This window comes from Pristis pectinata, chromosome 2, assembly GCF_009764475.1.
Source record: "Pristis pectinata isolate sPriPec2 chromosome 2, sPriPec2.1.pri, whole genome shotgun sequence".
Lineage (NCBI taxonomy): Eukaryota > Metazoa > Chordata > Chondrichthyes > Rhinopristiformes > Pristidae > Pristis > Pristis pectinata.
The window spans coordinates 62686168-62705486 of NC_067406.1; the positions used below are offsets into that span (position 1 = coordinate 62686168).

At 39.2% G+C, this 19319-nt stretch overlaps 1 protein-coding gene across 4 annotated transcripts in view; it reads left to right on the forward strand.

The window, feature by feature from the left end:
• The window catches only part of scfd2 (sec1 family domain containing 2), a 200879-nt gene that overhangs the window by 165069 nt on the left and 16491 nt on the right, over positions 1-19319 (forward strand). For 2 of the 4 annotated variants that reach the window (XM_052036370.1, XM_052036362.1), the window contains exon 6: positions 1071-1216. The exons of the other annotated variants lie outside the window; for them this stretch is intronic. In XM_052036370.1, coding sequence (XP_051892330.1) covers positions 1071-1216 — 146 coding nt within the window. The remainder of the gene's footprint in view (positions 1-1070; positions 1217-19319) is intronic. 4 annotated transcript variants of the gene reach the window in all.

Consider the following 19319-nt stretch of genomic DNA (forward strand, 5'->3'; position numbering starts at 1 on the left):
GCTCTTTGTTAGAACTGTCCCAAATTGTTTGCACTGCCCTGCTTCTTCCATTGTCCTGTGCTTCTCTTCCCTTTAGAAAGGTGAGGCAAACCCGAATCATCGCGATAAACACACAACATTTGGGTGGCAATCATGCAGGAACCCTTGATATATTTTCACATTCTCTACCCCAGGGACTGAGAGGCCACCTGTCACTTCACTATTCTCCATCTTAAAATGAGTACATAGAATCATTGTTTTCTTATTGAAAGGAAGCTTTGTTTGGAGCAGTTACTTGGCTTGGTAGAGCACCATAAGCAGGCACATTTGAAATTATGATTATTTAAGCAAAATTAAAGGCTATATTTACTAATGTTAGCTCTTCACCTGTTAGCTGCTAAATGTAGTGAAAACTTCAAGAACTCAGCACCAATCATTTGTTGTGTTGGCACCATCACTGGCAGATGACATAAGGATAACTCTAAACTAAATGTTTTAGTTATCGATTAAAGGATGCTCCTCTGAAAGAGAATAAAGTGCAATTTACCCCATGTGATCTACATTTTACCAAAAGGATAATTAATTTTACATTAGGAATAAACACTGGGCTCATAGTCAGACACTGGTAACAACGTGGCTGGAGAGTGAATCGGAATAGAAAAGCCAGTCAATTTTATCCTCGTTAAAAGTTAGGGTATCGAAAAGCATGATGGTGTTCCATTGCGCCACAGTGCTGCAATGGTTCGGCTGGTATTCTGGGCAGAGGATTAATGACAATGAGGATAATAAACTTCCTGAATTCCCCACATTCCACCTCTGCTTTTATTCCTGACCAAAGTGATTTGCACTGAACTGGGAAACCTGTCTTCTCAAATGAAATTAGCTAACTAAACAGTGACCAGTGATTAATCCAGAGCCCTTCTAGCCTTCATGGCTCAATATTATAACAATCACTACAAACGGAACCAGATGCATGCCTTCTGCTATAATTTCATAGCAGGCATACCATGAAATGTGAAACAAGAATGTGTGTTATAGGGCTGCACAAGAAATAGTGACCCTAAATTAAGTATATTATATATTGATTTCAGGGTGTTCTTCAGCATCTGAATTAACATCTGACATAGCCACTGATGTTGTGGAGCAAGTGTTTGAGACACTTCGAGGCATAACAAGAGCACGGGCTCACATGAAACAGTTCAAGACTTTACACAGTCCCGGTGGCAACGCCCACCAGGTAAGACTATAGAATTTAATTGAACAACATACAAGTTTTATTTTTGTTGAAGCTTTTCAACTTATCAGAGAAAAAATGCAGAATGAAACACTTTACATTTTTATAGCCATCATTTCCAGCTTCCTTTCCCACCATGTTTTATATTATCAGTAAGCTTGGTTACAAAGCATTCAGTTCCTACATCTAAATCATTAATATAAATTGTAAATTAGTTGTTGTCCAAGCACTGATCCCTGCTGTAATTACAGCATACCAACTGGAAGGTGACCCATTTATCGCTACTGTTTTCTGTCCATTAAGCTAATCCTCAGTCTGTACTAGTATCCTTTGAGCTCTAATCTTGTGTTGATATTCTCTTGCATGGCACCTTACTAAGTGCTTTCTGAAAATCTCTTCCACTGGTTTTAATCTAGTAACATCCTCAAAAAAACTCAAATCTGTATGTTGAACATTATTTCCCTTTTATAGATCCATGTTGATTCTGGATATCATATTATGATTTTCTGCTACCTCAACCCTATTAGTAGATCCTAGCAATTTCCCTTGTACTGTACCTAAAATTTCTCCAATTCTGGGCACCACACTTTAGGAAGGTCAAGAGGCTTTGCAAAGGGTTCAAAAAAGATTTCATGGAATGATCCTGCAGATGAGAGATTATGGTGATGTGAACAGACAAGAGAAGCAGTGATTGTTTCCTTTAGGGCAGAGAAGATGGAGGAGATTGGATAAGGGTATTAAGAATCAAGAAGGGTTTGAATGGTGAACAAAATGAAACTGCTTCCTACGGCTGAAGATTTGACAGCCAGAGGTCACACGCAGTGAAACATTAAACTTGGGTTTAGTGTCTCGTTTTTGTGAGTGTAAAAGACTGTGCTGCACTCTTTGAATAACAGCAGCAGATTTATCCAAGTCAACACTGTACCTCAACGATTGCCCCTGCCGTCTCCAACCTTCACCATCCACTCCACCTATCTGGCTCCATCTGCCTCTCATTTTTCTTCTCTCTGTCTGCCTCTATCTATCATCCACCTGCCACTGTCTCCCAACTCCACCCCCTCCCTTCCCATACCTAGTGGAACCTGCCTGTCATCTTTCACCTCTCCTCAGTCCACCAATCATCTCAGGCTCCTGTCTCACCACTCCCCCTCTCCTCTTTATATTCACCATCTCCCCTCTCAGTTCTGATGCAGGGTTTAGACCCAAAATGTCGACAATTCCTTTCCCCTCACAGAAGGTGCTCGGCCCCCTGATTTCCTCCAGCAGATTGTTTGTTACCCCTGGATTAACTGGTCATTTGCTGTCTGTGGGACCTTGATGTGTGCAAATGACACAGCATTTGCCAATGAAGTACCCAACATTTGAAGTAAAGTAAGCCCTCTGTAATATTAATCAAAAAAATAATCTTCATCCATCCGTCCATCTATTAATGTTCATTTCAAGGTCTCATGTTGTAATCCTCCATTTAGACTGAGTGGAAACAGGTGTGTTTGCTCATGGCTTCACATCCCATTAAGGCAAAAAGAGAACACAACTCTTCAGTTGTTATAAATGGCCGTATTGAAAGTTATTTGGTTAATACAAAGGTATAGTATCACTTGGATATTTTTATCAGTTACAACAATATACAAGTAGTTTCAATCCTTAAGTAAGTAATCAGTGTGTCGAGGAATTAATGTTACTTATTGGAGTTTGGTCTTTCTTTTGTAAGAGACATGGGAGTGCTGGTCCCTATGTAAATTGTTGGTGGGTTTTTAAAAGCTAATTCATACTGTCAATGCAATTGTGAATTTGCCAAATTCACAGGTACGGGAAAACAATGGTTACTTTGTCTAAACACACTAAATTATCCAACTTGTGGAAAAAGTATTCAAGACAATTTTCTGACCTTCCTAAATTTATTTCATTCTTAAGTAGGCAGTGGTAATGCCTCCACAGTTAAATATTATTAAGTAGTATTCTTTGACAAACCGTACTGGTAGATCTACATATGTTTTCAGGCTTAGCATTTCCATGCAATACAGTGGACAAATCATGTTTACATGAGTGCACTCATTAAATTAGCTGGGGCCTGAATAACGACAGTGACTGCATCCCAAAAGTATAGATTTTCCTTGATTTATGAATTTTCACTATAACATCATTGACTCGTCTTCAATTTATGAATCTATTTTTTGCTATAATGAATTACGTGCCACACTCTTTGCATGGGAATATACTGTACAGAAACACCCATAATGCATTTCACCCAGCTTTTTTAATTTACAAAACTTCACTTGGAGGAACACATCCCTTTCGTAAATTAAGGAATGGCTATAATACATTGGTTATAAAGTGTTGAGGATGTGAAAGGGTTGATATAAATGTAATTCTATGCCTTAGAATTTAAAGCTTTCTTATCATAAAGGCTACATGAATATCATGCACATTCTTATGTTTTCTTCTCCCCCATCCAGTCCTAATATATATGCAGATCTGGTTATCAACATATTACTATTATCCTTCAGCAATGCATTTCGTAGAGAATGTAGTGGTTAAAATGCCATATTATGAAATGTCACCCAATAAAATATAAAACTAATGCATGTAGTTAAATTTATTCTCTAATTGATAAACTCAGTATAAGTTGTGCATTTTTAAAAAATGTATTAAACAAAGTACTTCTTGAACCATTTTCAGAAAGGAAGGATTTTTTTCTAGCTCAAGTAGTTAAAAAAAACAGGATAATTGTAATTAAATTGCAACATAGTACCAAGGAGAGCAGACATGTAACTATCAGTGATGTTTGTTATTATTCTTCAACAAAGGTCTTGGCCTCAATCCAAGACTTTTAATTCCAAATGTATTTCAGTTTTGAAGTGTTTGACTGTGTCTGGATGTTAAACAGATGGTCTGTTTTTGGCTTAGAGCTATTGACTGCTGTTAAAGGCACTTGGGTTTTGCGTGACTAGGAGCTGACAGGCACTCTGGATTATGCAGCAATTCCAAGTACTTTCTACTATCCCTACCCTACCCCTAGCACCCACCAACCCCCATGAAGATAATTACAGCCATAGGTAATGTTGCCCCACTCAGAGGTGGGATTCTGTGGCCTGAGGACAATCAGCTCAAATTGTTTAATTCCATAGTAAAGGTGTTTAATATTGATAGTATTTAAAGCTGGAGTACATAATGGTAACATTCTGGCAAACAGGAGAGGGTGAGCCAATCTAATAAAATACAGAAAAATAATTTTGATATTATTTCCCTTTTGTCATGGTTAATCAACAGGACAAAATAAAATTTTACATGAGAAACCAACAAATACATGCTTACATGAGCATTTTTATTTACTTCCAGGACGTGGTGCCTCATTCTTGCATAGAAACAGAACAGTACAGCACTGTAATAGGCCCCTTGGCCCACGATGTCATTGTCGACCATGATGCCAAATTAAACTAATCCCTTCTGCACGTGATCCATATCCCTCCATTTCCTGCAGGTTCATGTGCCTTTCTAAATGCCTCTTCAACTCCACTATCGTGTCTGCTTGCACCACTTCCCCCGCAGCATGTTCCAGGCACCTACCACTCTCTGTGTTTAAAATAAAAACCAACTTGCCCTGCCCATCACCTTTTAACTTTTCTCCTCTCACCTCCAAGCTATGCCCTCTAGTATTTGACATTTGTACCCTGGGAAAAAGATTCTGTCTACCCTATCTATGCCTCTCATAATTTTAGAAACTTCTGTCAGGTCTCCCCTCAGCCTCTGACACTCCATAGAAAACAACCCTAGTTTGTCCATCCTCTCCTTATAGCTAATACTCTCTAATCCAGGCTGCATCCTGCTGAAGCTCTTCCTTGCCCTCTCCAAAGCCTCCACATCCTTCCCATAATATGGCAACCAGAACTGTACAAAATACTTCAAATGCAGCCTAACTAAACTTATAGACAGTCACAGCAGACTTGCTACAGCAGAGGTGAGAAGAATGCATGTGTCATTGTATCTTTTTGTTACTAATTAAAGTTGTCAAAATGTTTTGTGTTTCTTTAAAAATTCTACAAATGTAAAGGAAATTGGTGATAATAGTTTGACCTGTATGCAACAGTTCTATGCATGATTACTAAAGATTCACTAAATCTTCGTCCAGATTCTTTGCAAAATCAAAAAGTTTGAACAAATCTTGAGGATTCAGTGTAGTTTTTACATTCATCTTAAATTAACTGATGTATGGTTTGCAGTGATTTAAAAATCTGCAAAACAACTGCTGTGGTTTTTTTAATCTGAAGTCTCTCTTGCATGCAGAAATGGACATGCATTTAAGGTGAGAGGGGGGTACGTTCAAAGGAGATGTGCAAGGCAGATTTTTTACAAGGAGACTGATAGGTGCCTGGACTGAGTGTCAAGAGGAGGTTTACGAGAATGATCCCAGGGATGAAAGGGTTAACGTATGAGGACCTCTGGGCCTGTCCTCACTGGAGTTTAGAAAGATGAGGGGGGGATCTCATTGAAACCTACTGAATATTGAAAAGCTTGGATAGAGTGGACGTGGAGAGGATGTTTCCAGTAGTGGAAGAGTCTAGGATCAGAGGGCACAGCCTCAGAATAAAAGGAAGTCCCTATAGAAGAGAGATGAAGAGAAATTTCTTTAGCCAGGGGGTGGTGAATCTGTAGAATTCATTGCCACGGAAGGCTCTGGAGGCCAAGTCATTGGGTATTTAAAGGGGAGGTTGATAGATTCTTGATTAGTAGGGGTGTCAAAGGTTATGAGGAGAAGGCTGGAGAATAGGGTTGAGAGGGAAAAATAAATCAGCCGTGATCGAATAGCAGAGTAGTCTCGATGGGCTGAATGGCCTAATTCTGCTCCTATGTCGTTGACTTATTATTGCTCGTGGTCCTGGATTTCCTTCATTTAAATGTGATCCAGGACTGAATATGGATCTGTTCATTTTCAGACTGAATCTGAAGCAGCTGTGATAATGCCTCTTAAAGTTTAGATTAAAATCTGTGCTGGATAATGGAAAAGAAACATTATGCTGTTGCAAAGTCCATGTAGTTCCATTGAGCTCTGCGCTGCCAACGATCATTATATGAAGCAAAACTCATTGCTGCCTCCTATCAAAATCACTTGCAATTTCAATGTAGATTGGGTTCAAGTAGAAATGTTGAAATGTAATATTGTGTCTGGTATGTGAGTCCAAATAATGAAAAGCTTCTGGTACTAAAACATGGTTTCCATATTCAGTGAAAAGAATGAAATATATCTGTGCAACATAGCTTTATACTATTTTCAGTATGCCATAGCAATCTGTTGGCCATCTTTTTTCTTTTTTACTGAGTAAAAATTTTAAAACTTGTTCAACAGACCGTGCTATTCCTTGTTCTCTGCTCACTCAGTTCCCCCTCCCTTTTCCACACCTGGATCCATCTGCCCATCATACCCCACCTCACCTTGTTCCACCTATCCCCTACCAGCCCTTTCTCGCCCCTCCCTCTCACCTCTTTATACTGGCTATCTTCTCTCTACCCTCTCAATCCTGATGCAGGGTCTCGGCCTGAAACGTCGACCATCCCTTTGCCTCCAGTTTGTCTTTTCCTCCAGATACCAGCACCTGCAGTCTCTTGTGTCTCCATGTTAAAATTTCAATATTTTCAGACCTTCCTCACCCGACCCACAATGAGGATAAATTGAAATTAGACAGCGTCCAGCAGACAACCATTCTTAATAGGCAGGTTGGCAATTTATATGTTTCAATGAAATTGACAGCAATTTATCAAGTTTAAACCTGACTGGCTAGGTTTCTCAGAAGCTTGAGGGATGCGAGAACAGTTTTGGGAAGGCACTGCTTGTGAACAAGGAGCAACAGAAATACTCGCCAATTTCTTCGGACCAGATCAGCTCTACCCTCCCTGTACATAATTCCACTGCAGTGCCAAGAATTGGATACCCACTCACCTACTCCCATTAGGCTCCTGATCTGAGACTACGGCTTACTCTGGAATGCTCCCTGCCAGACTGGAAGTTGACTGCCTGCTGTGGATGTTGGCATAGAGAGAGGTTGCCTGCAATGAAATTAAGATTATGGGAAGCTTGGACTTATGTTTCTCCATTTGCTTCCATCCCCATCTCACCTCTCTCCTCAACTTCCGACCCACAAACTCACCCTGTCAATGGTAACATAGCAGCCATTTAATCTCCACTGGTAGTAGTTTCCTCTGAAGCTATCTCGTCCATCATATTCTTACTTCCACATCCTTACGTATTTCTTTTTTTGAAATAACTATTTGACTTCCTTGTAAAATAATTTATGAATTTTTTCAATTATTTTTCATATGTGCTTCTTGCACCAACAGGAGGAAATAATTTTTTGCTATTTTATCATCTTCTGTAAACTTGTAAACCTCTGCCAACTCTTACCTTAACCATTTTCATTCTACTGACACAAGTCCTGCCGCATTGTGCTTACTTTCGGAGTGTAACCTTTCACCCCTAGAATGGGTGACATGGTAATGGAGCGGTTTCTGCTCTTTCACACCTCCTGGGTTTGTTCCATTCCTATCCCCCTCCCACGCTTTCCCCTCCCTCGCTCACCCACGCCTTCCCCTCCTCCTCTTCCTATGCACCTCCCCTTCCCCTGTGCCCAATCTAACCTTTCTTCCCTTCCCCTTCTCCCACCTTTCTCCAAATCTCCTGTGCATACTCTCCTCCCATTTCTTTCATCTCCTTTCCTTTGTGTCAACCTTCGCATTCCCTTTGACTCCTCTTTCATTTCCTCTCCCTCCACTCCTTCTAATCCAGGCAGCATCCTGGCAAACCTCTTCTGCACCCTCTCCACAGTCTCCACATCCTTCCGATAATGCAGCGACCAGAACTGCATGCAATACTCCAAGTGCGGTCTGACTAAAGTTTTGTATATTTTTGACTTCCCTACTCTGCCTACTTAGATATAAATCTGCCTATCAACTAGCTTTAACATTTTCTTTTACTTCCAGTAGTACTTAGTGTTCACCAGTGAGCAGGGCAAGGTAAATTCCTGGAACGAATTGTCATGATCAATTTCACAATGATGATGATATTTACGTAGCAATGCCAAATGCCAAATTATCAGCTGCAGCTTCACCAATTTAGGAACAGTCCATCATTGGTTGACTAATCAGAAACATTTTCTTTTGGATCAACTTATTGAAGACTATTGAGTTTACCTCTAATTATGATGCTTTTGTGTTATAGAATTCCCACTGAATCATTATTTACATTTCAGTCTCTGAAGAACAAAGACAAAAAGAACTCACTCTGTGTTTTTATTTCTCAACCTTATGAGTTGAGAGAAATAGGAAGCAATATTTATTAATTCTGCTAACATGTGGTGTGATAGCAATTCTGCAGCTCTTTTTTTTATCTTAAATTTTTATAGTCAATCTGCAGTGTATGGTAGAGTTAATCGTGCTGCATTCTTACAGCAGCCATTTGTACCTTGCCTCCAAAATTAAGTTCCATGGACTTCAAAGGAGCTGAATTTCAGAAGCAAAATAGAGCACACCACTGCATATGCACCAACCAGCTACATTGGCAGACAAGTCCACATGTTAAGATATATTTAAATTTTAAATTCAGTTGCATTTATCATTTTCTGGAAAAGTGACAAACCCTGTTACATCTAAGGTCAAATAACACAAGGATTCACAAACATAATTAATGCAGAATAATTATTTGGAGCTTATTGTACATTCTCAAAAACAGTCTGATTTTGTTTTAAATACCACAGAGCTTCTTAAAAGTATCAACTGTTAACAAGGCACTTTTAAAACAGCCTTTCAATGAACAGGTCAGGTTTCTATTTCGATGTGACATCCCGTTGTATTGAAGTTCCCCAATATCACTTATTTGGACAGCCTCTCAATCCTTAAATTTAGATTATATCAATAAAGTTTAAAAGACAATGTATGCTATTTAACAACAATCGCAATAACTTACTGAGTGAATCAAGTGATCTTTGTATTTTTTAATTCTATATTTTGCAAACAATCGTGTGACTTTAGAATAAATCTGTCTGTTAAAACTGACGTATCCTTGAGATTCATTAAAAAAAACTATTTTGTTATAACCCTAATACAACAGTTAGACTTTCTTTCATGTTGGCAACATTGTATTGTTTAAATAATGCATCTATTTTGAGAGTAGTATTAATACTATGTAATACCATTTTAACTACCTCAACGCTTAACTTATGTCATTCATATTTAAATGATAAAGATCAATGTAGCCCTGGTGCCAATCTCTGACCCTCTGTCTGGGCAGAGTATAGAAGAAAAGTGTCACGAACCAGCAACAAAAGAAACACACTGAGCATGATTTAGTGTTAAAAACTATTTTATTAATCACTACTTATGATAATACGTAAAATAAAAGTAAAAATGTTAGTATGTTAGAATTCAAAAATGTTAAACCTCGAACGTTAACCCCAAAACTAAACTCTTCGTGTGTGTGTGTGTGACAAAGTCCAAAATTCCCAGTTCCGGAATGGTTCTTAAAGTTCAGTTCCGCAAGCCATAAGGTGAAACATGAGCAAGGGCTTCTTCAACAACCACCGTTGTCTGAAGATAAGATGTAGATGTAGAAAAACAGAGAGAGAGTACATACGAAATCCAAATGTTCCACGATGGAACCCAAACGACACTTCAGTGTTTACTCGGTAGTGACTTTCTCACCCCGCAAGCATCCGAACCGTGGTCGTCCACACACAAATACCTGTTTCCTTCTACAGGTCAGCAACAAAGTGAACTCCACCGGATTACTTCCAACTTCCATACATGGATTTCAGTGGCAAACACAGTTATTGTTTCTCATCCATCGATAGAGAAAACAAGCAGGCTGGTGTCTCTCTCCCTTCTCTCTCTCTCTCTCCTTCTGACTTCTTCTGCCTTCTTCAACAACATCATTACGTCCTTTATCTTCTATTGACGTAAGCACGCCCCACACACACATACACACACACTCTCTATCTTAAAGGGACTTTCACTGAGTCCGTAACACCTCCCACCTAAAAAAAAATTTTCCCAAGAAAAATTTAACCGCGCATACAGTTAGTAATGTTAATAATTATCATGCTACACAACTACAGACTATCAGATTAATACAGATACATGTTTCCCATTTAACATTGAGAAAGACAATCAGCAATCACATTATCTTTGCCTTTAATGTGAGTTATCATGAGATCAAACTCTTGCAAAATTAAACTCCAGTTTAACAGCCTTCTGTTTTTGTTTTTGACTCGGCTCAGAAACACCAATGGGTTATGATCTGTATACACAGTCAATGGTTTCTGAGCGGTGCAAACATATACACTGAAATGTTGCAAGGCTAAAACAAGCGACAGTAATTCTTTCTCTATGGTGGAATAATTCTTTTGATGCTCATTAAATTTCTTTGAAAAGTAAGCTACAGGATGGTCAATATCATCAAGGTCACCCTTCTGCAACAACACAGCTCCTGCAGCTTCATCACTGGCATCTACTTCTAATGAAAATGGCTTTTCAAAGTCAGGTGTTCTGAGCACAGGATGGTAGCATAAAATGGCTTTCAGCTTCTCAAATGCTTCTTGACAAGAATCTGTCCAAACAAACTTTACTCCCTTCTTCAGAAGATTAGTTAGGGGAAGAGCAATATCAGCAAAGTTTTTACAAAATTTTCGATAATATCCAACCATTCCCAAAAATCTTCTAACAGTCCTCGTACCTGTGGGAATAGGGAACTCAGATATTGCTTGAACTTTTGCCTGAACAGGATCTTGCTTGCCTTGACCTACAACATAACCAAGATACGTCACAGTGGCATGGCCAAATTCACTTTTAGCCAAGTTAACTGTAAGGTTAGCCTTGGAAAGTCTTTCAAACAACCTTTCTAACACAGAGATGTGATCCTCCCATGTATCATTCCCAGTCACTAAGTCGTCAATGTAGGCATCTGTATGTTTTAACCCATGAATCACTGAATTAATCATTCTTTGAAATGTTGCTGGAGCATTTTTCATTCCAAATGGCAAAACATTGTATTCATACAATCCAGAAGGGGTTACAAAGGCTGAAATTTCCCTTCCTCTATCTGTTAATGGAACACACCAGTACCCTTTTAATAAGTCAATCTTTGTAAGAAATTTTGCCTTTCCCACTCTGTCTATGCAATCATCCACCCTAGGAATAGGGTAGGCATCTGACTTTGTTACAGCATTCACTTTCCTGTAATCTGTGCAAAATCTAACAGTTCCATCAGGTTTAGGTACAATAACACAGGGCGAACTCCAATTTGAAGTAGAATGTCTAATAATATCATTTTCCAACATGTATTTTATTTCCTGATCAACAAGTTTACTTTTTTCCACATTCATTCGATATGGGTGTTGTTTGATTGGTTTTGCATCCCCAACATCAACATCATGGGTAATTATCGATGTTCTGTTTGGAACATCTGGGAACAGATTTTTAAATTTTAAAATTAATTCTCTCATCTGTTGTTTTTGTGAAACTTGTAAATGGTCCAACTTCGTTTCAAGGTTCTCCAGGATATTTTGGTTTTTTAGTTTTGATGGAACAATATTTGGTCTAAATTGGCCTTCCTCAACATCAACATCAGGCATTCTAGAAACAACCTTTACACCATCCACCAAGGCCACAACTGAATCCCTCTCATAATAAGGCTTTAGCATGTTTACATGACAGAGTTGTGTTTTCTTGCGTCTATCTGGTGTTTTGATTATATATGTTAGATCAGTCACTCGAGATTCAATAACATAGGGTCCAGAAAAACGAGATTGCAAGGGATTATTTTGGCTAGGGAAAAATACCAACACCTTTTGCCCCACTGCGAATGTCCTAGGCCGAGCACGTCTATCAAAATATGTCTTCATTCTTATCTGGCTTGTTTTCAGATTCTCTCTCGCTAGCTGGCAGACTCTCTCCAACCGAGTTTTAAATTTTTGGACATAGTCCAACAGACTCAAGTGAACTTCCTCATTAACCCATTGCTCTCTCAACAACTCCAAAGGTCCTCTCACCCTATGTCCAAACACAAGCTCAAACGGACTAAATCCTATTGACTCCTGGATGGATTCTCTAACGGCAAACAAAAGTAAATGGATACCTTCGTCCCAATCCTTTGTGTTTTCAAAGCAATAAGTCTTCAGCATATTTTTGAGAGTAGAATGAAATCGCTCCACAGCTCCTTGAGATTCTGGGTGATATGCAGATGATACAATCTGCTTTGCTCCCAGCTCATAGACTATTTGTTGAAAAATTTTTGACATAAAATTACTACCTTGATCAGATTGGATTTCTTTTGGCAAACCAAAGAAGGTAAAAAAATTTTACAAGAGCCTTTGACACCGTCTTGGCCTTAATATTTCTAAGGGGTATTTCCTCTGGAAATCTAGAAGTGGCACACATGATGGTTAACAAATACTGATTTCCAGTCTTAGACTTTGGTAAGGGGCCAACACAGTCCACAATCACCTTCGAAAAGGGCTCCCCAAAAGCAGGAATTGGCTTCAAAGGAGCCACAGGGGGTTTTTGATTTGGTTTACCTACCATCTGACATGTGTGGCAGGTTCGACAAAACATCACCACATCTTTTCTCAAACCAGGCCAATAGAATTGATTCAAGATCTTCCCTACAGTTTTATTCACACCAAAATGACCACCCAAAGGCATACTATGGGCCAGGTTTAAAATCTCATCCCTATAAACTTTTGGAACAACAACCTGATGAATAACTTCCCATTCCTCAGTAACAGGAACATGAGGAGGTCTCCATTTCCTCATTAACACTCCATTTTTGACATAGTATCCAGTTGGCACTTTTTCAATCTCCTCACATGAGAGTGCTTTTTCTTTCAATTCTGTCAATTCAGGGTCCTTTGTCTGTTCCACCATAAAATCCTTCCTCGACAAAGACAAATCTTTAAATTCAGGCTCACTATAAGGATGTTGATCCTCCAGTGAAGACAGAAAAGTCTCAGATAAGGCATCATAATTTTCTTCCTGTTTAGGACTGTCACAAGGAACCACATCAGACTGCACCGGACTGTCTGTCTTGGCTAATTCTTTAGCTCTAGCTCGAGTCACCGCACATGATGGGTAAACATCTGAATCATTCTCAGACTCATCAATCCTTGGTTTGGTTGTTAACCGTACCACAGGATCACTTTCTCCATCTGCAAGGTCATTTCCCAATAACAAAGAAACTCCTTCCACTGGCAAACTAGGTCTTATCCCTATCTCGACTGGTCCTTCTACGAACTTTGACTTTAAAATCACCCTGTGAAAAGGGACAGACATGGTCTCACCTGTAACGCCTCGTACTAGATTTACTTCACCAGTGTCACTTTCTTCACCAAAATTTAAAACACTGTCCAGCAAGAGAGATTGACTAGCCCCAGTATCTCTAAGAATTTTCACTGGCACCTGGGGTGACTCATCATTCAGTGAAACAAAACCCTCTGATACATACGAACGGAATTCTTTTCTCACCTCCTCCAACTTTTCCGCTTTTCCCTCTTGCAAGGACTGATCTTTAACAGCATCTCCTAAACCTTTTTGATTTTTAATTGCCTGAAAGCAAGCATTGGGCACAGCTTCCTTCTTTTTCTTCAAAAGGGCACAATTAGATATCACGTGGCCAGGTTTCCTACAGTAATAACAAGTACGCTCAACAGGTTTCTCCAGCCCTGGCTTCTTTTCATCTTTTCCTTTTTGATTACCTCCCAATTTAATCTCCGGTTTACCTGGATTGTCTTTGTAACTCTTTTGAAAGGTTTTAGGTTGTCCCCATTTGGATTTATGGGTTAAAGCATAATCATCTGCCAACCTAGCAGTTTCTTGTAAAGTTTCCACTGCCTTTTCATTTAAATATGTTGTTAATTCAGCTGGAACACATCTTTTAAAGTCTTCCACTAGTATCAATTCTGTCAATTTATCATAATCCCCATCTACATTTTTAGCCAGGCACCATCGTTCAAAACATATTCTCTTTCCATTGGCAAATTCCATATAAGTCTGATCTGCAGATTTCCTCAAGTCTCTGAATTTTTGTCTATAAGCCTCAGGTACCAATTCATAGGCCTTCAAAATAGCTTGTTTTACCGTGGTATAATCAGCTGCATCCTCAGCAGACAAAGCAGAATAAGCTTTTTGAGCTTTACCTTTAATCACACTCTGTACCATAAGAGCCCATCCTTTCCTTGGCCAGTTTGAACTCACAGCAACCTTTTCAAAATGTTGGAAATACTGATCAACCTGATCTTCTTCAAAAGGAGGGACTAATCGAACCTCCCTGCTGGCTGAAAAACCATCTTCAGAATCAGATTCCAAACTCCTACGCTTCATTTGTAACTCATGCTGCCTCTGTTTCTCCTTTTCCTCACTATCCAGCTCCATCCTCTTCAATTCCATCTGCTTCATTGCTAGATCAGCCTCTATCTTCATCTGAGTTATCTTTTGTTCTCGTTCAGCTTCTAATTTCTTTTGTTCTCGTTCAGCCTCTATCTTTAACTGGGTTTGTTCTCGTTCAGCCTCTATCCTTAACTGGGTTTGCTCTCGTTTTTCGCCACCTCCAATCCCTTTTGGGTTGGTGACTCCAAAAATGCCTTAATATCCATTGCTGCTGGTTTCCACACACACAAGCCAATTAAAAAGAATTTATCAGACCTCCCTCAAAAATCTTTGGATTGAATCCCGAACAAATCTCGTCAATCTGGGGTACAATCCCAGACGACACTCGTTAATCTTTGGATTGGATCCCAGACGAATCTCGTTAACCTTGGGAACGATCCCGGACGAGCCCCCAATTTTGTCACGAACCAGCAACAAAAGAAACACACTGAGCATGATTTAGTGTTAAAAACTATTTTATTAATCACTACTTATGATAATACGTAAAATAAAAGTAAAAATGTTAGTATGTTAGAATTCAAAAATGTTAAACCTCGAACGTTAACCCCAAAACTAAACTCTTCGTGTGTGTGTGTGACAAAGTCCAAAATTCCCAGTTCCGGAATGGTTCTTAAAGTTCAGTTCCGCAAGCCATAAGGTGAAACATGAGCAAGGGCTTCTTCAACAACCACCGTTGTCTGAAGATAAGATGTAGATGTAGAAAAACAGAGAGAGAGTACATACGAAATCCAAATGTTCCACGATGGAACCCAAACGACACTTCAGTGTTTACTCGGTAGTGACTTTCTCACCCCGCAAGCATCCGAACCGTGGTCGTCCACACACAAATACCTGTTTCCTTCTACAGGTCAGCAACAAAGTGAACTCCACCGGATTACTTCCAACTTCCATACATGGATTTCAGTGGCAAACACAGTTATTGTTTCTCATCCATCGATAGAGAAAACAAGCAGGCTGGTGTCTCTCTCCCTTCTCTCTCTCTCTCCTTCTGACTTCTTCTGCCTTCTTCAACAACGTCATTACGTCCTTTATCTTCTATTGACGTAAGCACGCCCCACACACACATACACACACACTCTCTATCTTAAAGGGACTTTCACTGAGTCCGTAACAAAAGTAACTTCATCAGTTCCTCTCAAGTGTCTGGAATTTTCTGACAATACTAGGGACTGGCCTAAGTACATTAGCAAACAATTATAAATGGAAGTATTTGGACTGTACAGCAATGAGAAGAGGGAAAGGCAATCTATTTCCTACTGCAATGCTGAACACAAGGAATTTCACTTTACTTAATTCTGCTACCAGCAAAGGGACTGCAGATGTGAATTTCCACCATCATCTTCTCAAGCCTAGCCCTATCCCTGCCTTTCTTATTGGATTACTTATTATCTTGCAGGCTGAGCTCCAGAAATTAGTAGAGGAAAATGCCAACTTTTAGCTGCAATAATTTTTTTATCCTTCTCCCAGCCATATTTGTAGGCTGCAGTTTAACTAAATGTGCCTGAAGCTTCCCAGTCCTCGACACCAGAAAATCTGGCAGAGTCGGGCAATGGCTAGAAGGGTGGCATCAAGCCCTCCTGTCGCAAGAACATTCAGATTCTACCAAAGTGCACTCCCAGCTGGTGAGGGTAGCTACCCCAGTGGTTCAGTTTGTAAATGCATGACTTAATTGTATCCTTCCATCATTCTCCATTCTCAGCTGAAGTATTAATTGGTAAGGGTAGGGCTTTATGTCCCTCGGGCGTCAGGACTCTTCTATTTTAGCTCCTGCTGGAAAGTATGCTTCTTTCATATTGGGTGAAACCAGATCTGTTTACCCCAACACTCAATAAATAATCTGAGGATTGCCTTAAAATGTGCATAAAAATGTCTTTCATATGTTGCCCTGGCCACGCAGTCTAAAACCAGGGGAACCATCTCAAAATAAGGGATAGGCCATTTAGGACTGAGGTGAAGAGAAATTTCTCCAGCTCAGTGGGTGGTGAGTTTTTGGCATTCCTTACCCCAGGGCTATGGAGGTTCCATCATTGATTGTGTTCAGAACTGAGACTGATCGTTTTCTGGATAATAGCGAAAACAAAGGACATGGGAAGGGAGCAGGAAACTGGTGTTGAGGTAGAAGGTCAGCCCTGATTGTTTTGAATGGCAGGGCAGACTGGAGGGGCTGGATGGTCTACTTCTGCTTGTGCTCTAATGAAGGCGGCTGGCGCTTGTGGAACTGTACCACAGTGCGACTCACTGACTAAATAAATACAGAAATAGCTTTGGACAAAGAGGAAAGGAAGATATTTATTTGGGCCATTTTGTGCTCATCTCAGTTGCCAAGTGCTTACAATCAATTAAGTTTTTATTGTGTTTTCATATAGGGGGAAAAAGGTAAATAGCTTGTCACCTAAGGGAAAAATAATTTCCAAGGCTATTGGAAAAGACTAGTGGAATGGGTTTGTTCTACCAGGAGCTGGTACAGACTCTCTGGGCCAAATGCCCTCCTTCTGCGTTGAACACGATTCTATGATTCTGTGTTGTAAAAAAAATCAGCAGCCAATTTCAGCCTAGCAAGCTCTACAGATAGCAATGTGACAGTGACCTGACAATGTGTCTTTAGTAATATTGAGTGAGGGATTAGTATTACAGGAGACCACCCCTGCTCTTCTTCAAAGTATCTATTGCATCCATCTTAGAAAACAGATGGTATCCCAATTTAACGTCTCGACTTAATGGCGATGCTTCCATTGGTGCAGTACTCCCTTAATAACACCCTGACATATTGGCCAAGGGTTTACACTCAAGTTATTGGAGTAGGACTTGAACCAACGGCTTTCTGACTAACTTTGTAGTTTGTGCTGATGTTCCTTTTGAACACTTAAAATTCATTCAGATAAACATCCTATCCTGTGCAAAATGAGAATGAATGGCTTACAAGGCTGGCAGAGTACCCACCCAAGAGTGACACGCAGCTGGAATTTCTCAACCTTTAGCCAAACTTGAGTAAAATCCAGCATGAAATTTGAGTCAGGATTTAAGCATCAGTCTCCTGATGGAATTCAACATTATTGGCTGGAAAGACATTATTTTCGTAAATTAAAGAATCAATCATGTTACAAACTCAAGACATCTTAGGTTTAGTTTGCTATAAACATTACTCAGTTATAGGTTTTTAAAATTCCTCTACTTAGCTGAAGAGCATTACACTACTTCTGTCATAATAGCAGTGAAACCATTTCTAAATTTGGTGATGAGTGGAGGTATTTCTGTATTTTTTAATCAGTTACTTTTATACCAGTTAGTGATTTTGGATAATGAAACTAGTGTTTTTCAATACCATTACTTATATATTTATTTTTCCAATATAATTTTATTTTAGTGATGAGTCCTAACCACATGTGAAAATCAGAAACTGTGTCAGTTATTACAGAAAAGTTCATTATTTTGCAAACTATAGAAGGAAATGGTCACTCAGCCACTTTAAGTAGAAAAGACAAATTATGTTTCTTTCGTGACTCTTTCATTAGACTGAAGGCTGAGAGATAACAAGTATTTTGGTATGGATTGGAAGATAAGAGGAAAAGAAAAAGTAGTGGGAGTATTAAATGGTACAGCAATCAGGGAGGGAACTAATGAGCTTCAATTAATATCCATTTATTGATGATTATGGTGGCACTAGCAGAGTAAAATTGAGCGATAATGCAAGAAACTCAAATAAAAAATGTAAAATTTGCTTAAAATTACTGTCCCAAAAAAAAATGAATCCTGTTTCAGATTTGGATAATTTAAGCAGTCACACAAGTATTTCCCTAATTTCTGTCTCAGATTGCTACTGCCATTGTATGAAGGCTGATGTAAACATCATTATGACATCCAAGGGCAAATGTAAGATCGAGGAGACCACTGTGTTTGCTTCAATTGAATGTTGCTTTAGTATTGAACTGTTGGCTCATTTTTAGACAGACTTTGTGGGAACTTTTAATACTTTGGATAAAGGGCATGAATTAGGCATCCCTCTATCTCCAAGGAAAAGACGAGATTAGCAACGCCTGTGAGTCTTGACAGAAAGCATTTGTTTACGTTACACAGATACACGGTCATCAAAATGTGCCAATCCAGTGTTTGCCGAGGCAGTTGACCGATGATCAGTGTTAACCCTGCCTACAGAGGAAAACAACAAATGAAAGCAACTATAAAACTGTTAGGAAAACAGTCGTCATTCTTAAATTCAAATAAATATCGAGAAGCTTTGCAGTGCAGCCTGAAAGTCCAAAATCATTATAGCATGGTGTATCCTGCTTAATGCCACAATTAAGAAAGAGCTGGTACTTTTGGCAGATGAAGGCATTGATGATCAGGGAGGCATGCAGGGGGTAGTGAATGTGAAACAGAAAAGCTATCTGTCGCAGAAAGGAGAAACCATTTTATAAATCTAAAAACATAAACTGAGAAAATATTTAATGACTCAAGGACTTCACTAAACAAAAACTTACCCTTTCCCTGTCATTGATTGTGTCGAAAAGCAAAGATGTATAAAAATTAACTTTTACATAAATAATTTAAAGTACACACATTTTCACAAAAATTATTACCAAAAATTGCTAACTAAAATATTCACTAAGATGCTACATCTTTCTACTGAGTCTTTCCTCTGGTGCTGGCTAGCTAACTTATACGAGCACATAATTTACTGTTC